General features: G+C 38.9%; 1 protein-coding gene across 1 annotated transcript in view; it reads left to right on the plus strand.

Annotated features, from left to right (window-relative positions):
- Positions 1-8,981, plus strand: part of dntt (deoxynucleotidyltransferase, terminal) — a 306,321-nt gene extending 297,340 nt beyond the window's left edge. The window contains exon 11 of the mRNA XM_055162795.1: positions 8,727-8,981. Coding sequence (XP_055018770.1) covers positions 8,727-8,891 — 165 coding nt within the window. The 3' untranslated portion in view covers positions 8,892-8,981. The remainder of the gene's footprint in view (positions 1-8,726) is intronic.
- The last annotated feature ends 2,100 nt before the right edge of the window (positions 8,982-11,081 follow it).

The raw sequence follows: 11,081 nt of genomic DNA on the forward strand, positions 1-11,081 counted from the left end.
TTCTGCATCAATTTTTCTTTTCTTGGATATTTTTGGGGTAAATTTGATGATGTTTTCTTGGCCTCTCTAGTGGCGAGATGCAGTCACTTCACGGGAAACAACTGCGGTGCATTGTGGGAGATGTAGTAGCGGCACAGAGTCACAACATAATAAATTACACCTTTTAACCCCTTGTGGGCCACAGAAAATGGCTTGGAGGGCCGGATGTGGCCTGCGGGCCTTGGCCTTGACACATGTGGTATACAGTGACGCAACAGTGTGTGGAATTCATGACATGTTTGTTTTTGTGTACTATATGTATGTGACGTAAACGTGTAGGAGACGTGAGCAGATCTGACCAGAGTTTTGCGTCTTGGCCAGTGTAGACGGAAACGTTACGGTGGAGAGTATTCAGCTTTTCTACTCTGCAGGGGGGTTTCAGATTTGTGCATTTTTAAGCCTCAAAAACGCCGTCAACGTCTAAACAAAAGGCACTCCCGATAAAATATTTTGCCCGCAAGCGTTCTCGTGTAAACAGGCCCTGACACCAGTGAGTTTTGTATTCATGGACATTACACTGGGGGGTGTTCTGTGTGTATGTCTATGGTGGAATGTTCAGAATGTTAGTGACAAAATGCACACGTTCACAAACACTGTCAAAAAAAAAAGTTTAAAAATAGTCTAAACCCCTGCGTAGACTGCTGCCCCCGCGACCCGGCTCTAGATAAGCGGAAGAAAATGGATGGATGGATTTTCAGGAGACTGTGGTAAGTCCAAATGTTCATGGTCCCATTCAACAAAAAGGTGAGAGTGATGAACTGAAAAACTGCTGGCTAATACAGGGGTGACGAATCAGAAACGGAGACACCCCCAGGTTGGTCGTGGTTGGTAATAATAAAATTGTGAAATGACTGTGTAATTATAATAAACTAGAAAAGCACTGCCAAGGACTACCCCCATTTTTTATATAAATTGCGATAAAATCAGTCTTCTGGATCAGATCTGGATCAGCCTTTGGAATATGAAAGAGGATCCCATTGTCCATCCCTGAGTCAAATTTCATGGGGTTTGGTCAATAATTAACCGAGATATTGAGAAACTAAATTTTTGGCCCCATTTACCACAATGTTAACTAAAATTTCAAAGTGATCCAGAATCCAGGATTTCTTCCGGATCATCCCCAAAATGAAATCAGTTCTTCCTTTTCACATTTCCAACAAATCCTGAAAATTTCATCAAAATCGGTCCATAACTTTTTGAGTTATGTTGCTAACAGACAAACAAACAAACAAACAAACAGACAAACGGCGGCGGCAAAAACATAACCTCCTTGGCGGAGGTAAATATATAAAATAAAGAACATTTTTACGTGCTCTGCCCATTCATGACTTATTCACTATAACATGTGAGTCAGTATAGTCATATTTTCTTTGTGTTTTCCATAATTTTACCTGAACAAAACCTAAAACAAAAAAATGGAGACCAGGGGTGTCAAACTCATTTTGGTCCAGGAGACGTATCCAACCTACACTGTAAATTATTTCCAGGATTTCACAATATTCAACTGTAAAATTCCACAGTAAATTGGTATATTATTACTTTACAGGATTTAACTTTAATGTTCACAGTATGAGACTGTACTTTCGAAGTTTACTATAAAAACAGTGCCATCACAGTAAACTACTGTAGTTTTTGTTGTTTTAATTATTACCATGATTTTATTGTGTGATTTCACCGCAAAATAGTGTATTAACGGCCGTCTCCATTACAGCAAATTTCGCTTTACTCTGACTTTGAATGGAGGCGAAATTCACAGTAATTCCTTGGGCGTGGCAACCATGAATTTACAGTAAATTGCTGTGAAAATATTTACAGTGAACTGCTGTGAAAGTAATGCAATTATTAGCCAATAATTTACTGTAATTTCAAAGTGAAAATACTTTGATCCCAAAGGGGCCGGATCAGAAAACTCATGACATATAAACTCCAAAAATAGTAATAAGTTCAAATATTTGTGCAGAGAAACTCAAATCTATTACAGAAATCTTTTTTAATTGATGAACTCTTTCTTTTACAAAATATTATAATATTATGAACAACCTGAAACTTTGAGAAGAATGCAATTTCAACGCAAAGTTTTAACATGAACTTGTGCAAATAGGAATAAGTCCATTTTTCTTGGGTAAATCCTGCACTCGGCTCCACTTTTCTCATTTTTGACATTTTGCTGATGAGGGTGTCACGGTCAACAGTCAAAACGTGACACGTCACAGCGACATCGCGTGACTCTGAGGAAGACCGCAGGGATCAGTCGAAACTGTCAGGTATGAAAACAAACTCTTGGTCTGAAAAAAGAACCTAATCACGTTCAGCTCAGGTTACAGGAGCAAATTTAGAACCAGGCTTGGTATTATGAGTAGGATCGTGAAATAAAAACATCAGGATCACGTAGAGCGAGTTAAAGGTTGTATAGAGGATTTTTTAAGGGAAGTGAAATACAGCGACAGTCTTTTTTTCAATTGTTGTGCATGCCTGACACCACCTCCCTCAGTAGAAACACCTCCTCCTGCCTCTTTACTCCAGAAATCACACTTGTTTACATCCAGTGCATGTTCAGAATAACTGCTGAAGTGACCTGTCTAGAAATAATTTAGCGACCAACGCATCAGGTTTTAGACCCTTCGTCTTCGCACAATTGCTGGAAGAAATCTCCAAGAATCAGCTCAGTTTGTCTTCGCTCCTTTTCCTCTTCTCTTCTTCTTTCGGCGACCTCAAATACAGACTTTCTTTTCCGGCGAACTGGTCGTGGATTCTCGTCCGCCGTCGCAATAAACTTTGTGCGAACTGCGAGGAAGCTACAGTTAGAAAAAGCCTCTAAGAACCGCTGCATAAACCACATAATCCCTGAGCACCGGCAAATCACTTACACTAGAAACCTAGGGAGTTTGATTGACAACTCAGCCAATAGAAAATGAGGTAGCCTCGTCATCTATTGGCTGATGTTTATCTGGCCTCACTATGTCCACAGTTAATAGATTTTCATTCTTTTTTTTTTTTTGGTCATCATAATTACAAGGCTGCTGCATCTCTGTAATGGTGTTTTAGACTTTCTCTGACAATTTGAAACTAAAAAAAAAAAATCCTCCATACAACCTTTAATACGAACATGTTATGACCAAAATGACGAGTTACAGAGAAAGGAGCTGGACAAAACACAGAAGATACTTTTCCCTGTGCGTATTAAAAAGTCTACAAAAATAAAATAAAATAAATAAAAAGGTTGTTCAGAGGGGTCGATATTTTCACCTAAGACAATGTTACTCAAGCAAAAATACAATTAAAAAATGTAATTAATGTTTTAAAATTAATGCCATGAAACACTAATTAACACACGGAATGTGGATGTTGCATGTAAGGTTAATTAGATTTTTTAAACTCAAAAATCAATAATTAATTTCATCCCTCTGTTACCGGGTTCATGCTCAGCTGTACAATTAATTATATTGTTATTTAAATGTTTCAAACTAAACTATTTCCAACAAACTGACACGGTTTGGAAATAGAGGACAAGCATTTTTACTAACTGAATTAATTAATCATTCTAGAACTTAAAACATCTTTTATTGTTTCTCATTTTTAACTCAAAGATGCACTGTGTAACTTTTCTGGTGGAGAGTCTGCATGGAGATGTTACAGCTTGGTCTGAAATGTTTCACAGTATGGCATTAATTAAACACTTGTTGGGAAGGTGACTTTTAAAATGTAATCCCCTACAGATTACAGATTACATACACCAAAATGTAGTTTGTAACGTAATCCATTAAATTACTTAAAGTGAGTAATGTAATCTGAATACTTTGGATTACTTGATTTGCTGTAGAGAAGCAAAGACGAGGAAATCTTCACATAAGATGTTTTATCTGTTAAAAGAAAATAAAAAAGTCCAAACTTTACTGAACCAAATTAAAAATATTATTGATAAAAGAAGAGGAGACATGGTTTAGTCCTGTTAAATCCTGGTTTAGTCCTGTTTGTCTTTTTTTAGTCCTGGTTTTAGACCTGGTTTAAACCTGTTTTAGTACTGTTTTAGTCCTGTTTTAGTCCTGTTTTAGTCCTGTTTTAGTCCTGGTTTAGTCCTGGTTTAGTCCTGGTTTAGTCCTGGTTTAGTCCTGGTTTAGACCTGTTTTAGACCTGTTTTAGTCCTGTTTTAGTCCTGGTTTAGAACTAGTTTAGTCCTGGTTTAGTTCTGTTTTAGTCCTGGTTTAGTCCTGGTTTCGAACTGGTTTAAATCTAGTTTAGTCCTGGTTTAGACCTGTTTTAGTCCTGGTTTAGACCTGTTTTAGTCCTGGTTTAGTCCTGGTTTAGTCCTGGTTTAGTCCTGTTTTAGTCCTGGTTTAGACCTGGTTTAGAACTAGTTTAGTCCTGGTTTAGACCTGGTTTAGACCTGGTTTTGACCTGTTTTACTCCTGGTTTACTCCTGGTTTACTCCTGGTTTAGTCCTGGTTTCGAACTGGTTTAGATCTAGTTTAGTCCTGGTTTAAACTTGGTATAGTCCTGTTTTAGTCCTGTTTTAGTCCTGGTTTAGACCTGGTTTAGAACTAGTTTAGTCCTGGTTTAGTCCTGGTTTAGACCTGGTTTTGACCTGTTTTAGTCCTGTTTTACTCCTGGTTTACTCCTGGTTTACTCCTGGTTTCGTCCTGGTTTCGAACTGGTTTCGATCTAGTTTAGTCCTGGTTTAAACTTGGTATAGTCCTGGTTTAGTTTCCAGCAATGAGTGGATTTACCGGAAAAAGAAAAAAAAAGAAAGGAATATGGCCCAAAAAGTGAAAACAGGAAAATCCCGCCGTGTAATCCATTTATTTTAACAAAGTAACTGTAATCCAATTACCACTCACTGAAACAGTAACTGTAACTGAATAAAGTTACTCATAATTTGTACTCTGATTACATAACTCTGGTACATGTAATCTGTTACTCCACAACACTGGATATACTATGGTCCAAACTAAGAAAAATGACGAAGGCTTTTTTACTTTAACGTTATTTAAAAAAAACAACAACAACAACAAAACAAAATAGGTTTGAGGACGTCAGCATCTGAGTGTGACATGCATTTTTCACTTTTATATTCCTGTTTCTTGCATTTGCACCTCTACAAAAACCTTGGTGTGCATATTTTTCATTTGATTAAACTTTTCTAACATCACAGAAACCAAATCAGGCCAAGTCACAGGTCAGATCTGTGGAGAGGCGACCCCACTCACAGTCAAAAGTCCTGTTTTTCTAGCTATTTTTCATCAATAAAACCACCTGCAATTGAATAAATGCAAGGTAGATCTGTTTATTGTCATATTGTGGAACTTTCAAAGCAGAGCAATGACGTATCCATAGAAACAAGACAGTGATGGAACCCCAACTGAAAAGTTACACAGTGCAGCTTTAACTAAATAATACTAATGTAGCCCTAAAATAATGGACCTGATTTGTGAACTCAAACTCTCATAAACAAATCTGTAGTTAAAGCATTCTGTTCTTATAAACATTCACAAAACCTTTTTTAAACTAAAAATGTTCTTCTGAAAGAACAAATCCTAGTCAGGAGCACTTGTAAGAATGAAAATTTTACAGTTTTAGAATATTATTACAAAAATTAAAAAATTCCTCCATGACTGTAAGTTTTATATTTTCTTAAATTATTTCCAGTAACATTTATGAGGAGTTTTATAGAGACTGTAGTTTATTGGACAGACTTTCTGCAGGCTGCAGTGAGCCTCATGGGTCTGGACACCGCTGGACTCAACTCCCCTTCACCCAGTGTTGGGAATGTTACTTTTAAAATGTTTTCCCCTACAGATTACAGATTACATTACCCAAAATGTAGTTTGTAATATAATCCATTAAATTACTTAAAGTGAGTAACATAATCTGAATACTTTGGATTACTTGATTTGCTGTAGAGAAGCAAATACGAGGAAACTTAACCGTATAAAAAATATTATTGATAGAAGAAGAGGAGACACATCCACACAGCCTGGTTTAGTCCTGTTAAATCCTGTTTTAGTCCTGGTTTAGACCTGGTTTAGACCTGATTTAGATCTAGTTTAGACCTGGTTTAGACCTGATTTAGATCTAGTTTAGACCTGGTTTAGACCTGATTTAGATCTAGTTTAGACCTGGTTTAGATCTAGTTTAGACCTGGTTTTAGACCTGGTTTAGTTTCCAGCCATGAGTGGAATTACCAAAAAAAAAAAAATAAATATTAATAATAATAATGTGAAAACAGGAAAAATACCTCTGTGTAATCCATTTATTTCAACAAAGTAACTGTAATCCAATTACCACTCACTGAAACAGTAACTGTAACTGAATAAAGTTACTCATAATTTGTACTCTGATTACGTAACTCCAGTACATGTAATCTGTTACTCCCCAACACTGCCTTCACCCCCCATGACCAGAGTGCTCTTTTTTGCACTCCCACCCCAGCCCCCTCCCTCCATATTTACCACGGGCCTGCGATTGAGGTAAGAGCGATAAAAGAGCAATGAAAGTGCCCACTTATTTCTATAAGTTTACGACTTTATGTCACGGGTTTATGTGAGTTTGGACATTTGAAATTGCCGCTGAAGCTGTAAAACGACCTGAAGCTGTAAAAAAAAGTCTGTAGACGTGCTGACTTCCTCATCACTCTCTCCCTCACCCTTTCACACGTGATAATACCAAACCCATATTGGTCATATTTGGAAGTTCAGAGGGCGTTTCTAACTGAAGACATGTTAATTTATAAAAATAACAAAATTGAAGCGCTACACTGGATCAAAAAATCTTACGCATACAGGTGCTCATCAAACCGCTTTGGCATGACTATTAATAAATTCACAGCAAATCAGAGTGCCCCTGCCATCCTTTTTTCTGCTTTACATATTCATTTATACTTTTTTTTTTTTTTTTTACTATTTTATTAATTTTCTGTGTAAATGAAATGTAAATGAGCGTGGAAGTGGTTGTTGCGGGACGATGGTGAATTTGGTGCAACTGTCACAGAAGGAATTTGTCTGCATAAGAACTTTCGCTTTGTGAATCTGGCACAGTTCTCTTAGCATTTTCTCAAAGTGGAAGTTACGAACATTTTAAAAGAAAAGATTCATGAATGAGGCCCACTGTTCCTCACCCGTCTCTTGAGGCTCTGGGTATAACAGGTTACAGTTAGATTAGATATAATTAGTGACGGGCGAATGGAGCCTCGTGAAGCATTGACACCTCAGTCGCAATATCGTCTCAAATGGTTCGACGTGTCTGAGGCCTCGGAGAAACACTGACCTCTAGTGGACAAATTTAACCATTGTCACGCATGTCACGTGGAAACAGAGGGAGGACCCAAAACGCAGGACTGCTTCAAAATATTTAATGACAAAACAAAAAAATCCAAAACTCAAGACTAAATTGCCATGGCAAAAGACACAGAGACACTCGGACAGAGACAATGGACCAACAAAGGGCAGAGGAGAACACAGGGTATAAATGCACACACATAGACACAGGTGAAACACATTAGGGCAGGGGCAAACAATCAAGACAGGAATAAATCCAAGAGCCTGGTGACGCTACCGAACAGGACGGAATTATCTGGGAAAGTGGTGATGAGAAGACCAGGGCTAAATACTGAGGTAGATGAAGGGATTGATTGCAGGTGTGTCTCGTCTGCTCCGGAAAAAGCCAGCCACGCCCCTGCCACACTCAAGCTCTGAAACAGAAAAGGGAGGGGGAGAGAACAAAAACACAAATCCTAACAACGCAGGTGTCTCAGCATCGAATAAGTATCCGGACGAGCCCCCATAAATATGTTACGACCCGAAAAAAATGAGTCCCAACATATTTATAAAAGGACACGGAAACCAAAGTAAAGTTTTAGAGTTCTTTTATTTTTCTTTGTGTAAAGACGTTTTAAACCCAATAAAGAAACCCTACCCGTGCCCAAACCAAAAGTAACAACGGAAAGGTGGATCTGATGAGCCCAACCAACCTAAACCCAACAGAAAAGCGAAAACAGGACAGCCGGTCCCACCAGGTCAAAACAAAAGGCTAATGGCTAACAAAAGCTACCCAAACGATGGAGCAGCGCGAGTACCCGAGAGAGAGAGAGAGAGAGGCGGCGCCGGGCTCGCACATTTAAGGCCTCCTGCCAGAAATGAGTACAAAAAAAACCTACAAAAACATAATCAACTTACAAGAACAAAACTAGGCAGAAATGCTACAAAAAATATAAACAATAAAAAGAAAACATGGAAAAAACAAAAAGTGCCCAAACGTAACAGTTAGTGTAAGACAATACTTGTGTGCAGAGCGACACCGTACCTCACAACAACAATAAAAATGATGATTTAAAATAATATGTAAAGAGCAACAGAAATAGCAGCTGTAAATAAGAAAATAGGTGTTACCTTGTTCGGTGGAATTAGATCAAAGTGATCCCAAACCATGGATCGCTTTTTTCCACTTGTAGACGCCATCGAAAATGAAACAAATGCCAAAAGTCGCCAAAATCACCACTAACGTCACACAATACTCCTCACTACTGAAGGCCATAACAAATAATAAAGTGTCGTGAGTATACCACATGCAGTTATTAAATACTGAAATTATATATTTGTTTAAAATGTTGTTAATGAAGTCATGCAATTAATGCTTAACTACTGAAATCTGATATGTGTTTAAAGAAACTGCTGTGTAGGTTGTGTCTTTTTAAGGAAATTCTGTACAGAGCAGCTGACAAGGGGACATCCTGGCTGGCTCCAAACCTAAATAGATCCGGTCATTCCCATAAACGGAGAGGCTTCAGGGAGGATCCAAGGAGTGAACCTGATCAACATATCATTATGCATATTTCTGTGAATGTATATATACTGGGTTAAGGGACAGACGCAGGTGTTCAGACTGCCTGAAATAAGTCCTGTGTAGAAAAGGCCATCAGGGACAGTGGTTTGACCCAGAGCTCTGTATTAGAATTGTATTGTATAGGGAATAAATTTTTGTGATTTCAATCGATCGATTCCAGTCATTATTTTCTACAATTGGAACACGCCAACACTACCCAACATTTTTAAGAAATATTGGTGCATCTTTTATACTGTAGCAGTTTAGTGCTTGTCAAACCACGGAAGTGCGCTGAACACTCTGAAGCTCTGAACCAATCGCAGAGCGGAACATTCACCGAGCCAATGAAACGCTTCGATACACTGAAGAGCGAAGCAGTCGGGGGAGGGACTGACACTTCAGAAAGAACGAGACATCCCATATGGAAAAGGTATAGACAAATCATACACCATTTTAACATGTTTCAGTGAAAACACTTACAAGATCTTTGGTAAATATGTGCAGCATGAAACATATAAAACTTTGTAACCTGCAAGGGCTGAATATGGCACTAATCCCACACACAATGTCCTCACAAGTGTTGGACAAAGGTCATTGATTTCATAGAAAAACAAGTGAAATGATGATTGTTTCCTTAAACTCGATTGCTGTGTTGTGTGTGTGAGAGTGAGAAAGAAAATGATCACAGTGTGTGTTTGTGTTGTGTGTGTGTGTGTGTGTGGTGTGTGTGTTGTGTGTGTGTGTGTGTGGGGGGGTGCGTGTGTGTGTGTGTGTGTGTGTGTGTGTGTGTGTGGTGTGTGTGTGTGTGTGTGTGTGTGTGTGTGTGTGTGTGTCTGTGATGTTTGTGTGTGTGTGTGTGTGTGTGTGTGTGTCTGTGTGTGTGTGTGTGTGTGTGTGTGTGTGTGTGTGTGTGTGTGTGTGTGTGTCTGTGTGTGTGTGTCTGTGTGTGTGTGTATATGAATATATGTGTATATGTATAAAATACAAACTGAAAGCGAACGCCACAGACATGAGGAGAATCTTACAAGACTTTAAATCCCCGATCACAAAGACTGAAGCGGGATCTGTGTGCAGACCTTTGTGTCACCTGTTTCCTGTCTACAGTAAAACCACTCACTTTGAGACTCTTCAGTGTTCAAAGATCAGACTCTGCACTTCTAGTTCAGATACAAAACAAAACTGTGTTATTATTATTATTTGTGAATTCAATTTGTATTTCTTTGTGTCAAACACCAGGACTTTTATGAAAATGAACAGGTCAGACTGTGATGTGAGAAAAGCTCCAACATCCTGGACAGGGAGACTTCACCTGTGGATCCATCAACATATAAAAGAGTGATTTTGTTTACTACAGTGAGGCCCCGCCCCTTTACCTGAGCAGTGAGGCCCCGCCCCTTTACCTGAGCAGTGAGGCCCCGCCCCTTTACCTGAGTATTTTCTGAGTAATTTTCCTTGAATCAGCAAAAACAATGAAGTCGTGCAAATGTGTTGTGGACGTTTCAGCCGCTGCTTTCACAAACGCTCTGATGTCGGGCAGTTGTCCTGTCTCCTCCCTCTCACCAGGAGGTTGTGGGTTAGACTCCTGATCTCTCTGATCTAAGCCCCTCCCCTCCTGTCCCAGGTGAGATCGACTAGTTTTGTTAATTATAAAAAAACAACATTAAACGTTCAACATGTGAAAGCTTCCACAAGAGCAGACCACCTCTCTGTTGCCATGGTTTCCATCTAATATTAATACAGATGGAAAAGTACATCGTAATCACCGGGAAAATGATTTAGCTCCCCTCTGGGACGATGACATCATCACATTCTAGAATCTAAAATAGTTTTGGAGCCTGAGAAACTGTCGCCGTAGCAACGTGATGTTCTAATGCCGCCCTGGATCTCCATGGTGATAGAACTCTGCTTTATGACATCATCAGTAAAGGACAAGCACAAAGCACAAAGCAATTTACTGTTTTGAAGAAGATTATAAGTGTAACACGAAACAAACACTACAGACACAGAATACTGCCACTTCTACTGCGTGTACTGCGTGTACTACGACTACTACAATTACTGCGTGTACTGCTACTAGAGCTACTACTGCACGTTTACACTAGAGCTTTTCTCTCTCTCTACTGCATATTTAAACAGAAAAAATGCCCTGGTGTTTTTTTAGAAAATCCCGACCTAAGGTCAAGCACCCAATCTTAGAGGCTGAGAACCAGGTACTGTACGAGAGGATG

The sequence above is a fragment of the Boleophthalmus pectinirostris genome, unplaced genomic scaffold (genome assembly GCF_026225935.1).
Source record: "Boleophthalmus pectinirostris isolate CB_2022bp ecotype Guang Dong unplaced genomic scaffold, ASM2622593v1 HiC_scaffold_5, whole genome shotgun sequence".
In the NCBI taxonomy this organism is placed as follows: Eukaryota; Metazoa; Chordata; class Actinopteri; order Gobiiformes; family Gobiidae; genus Boleophthalmus; species Boleophthalmus pectinirostris.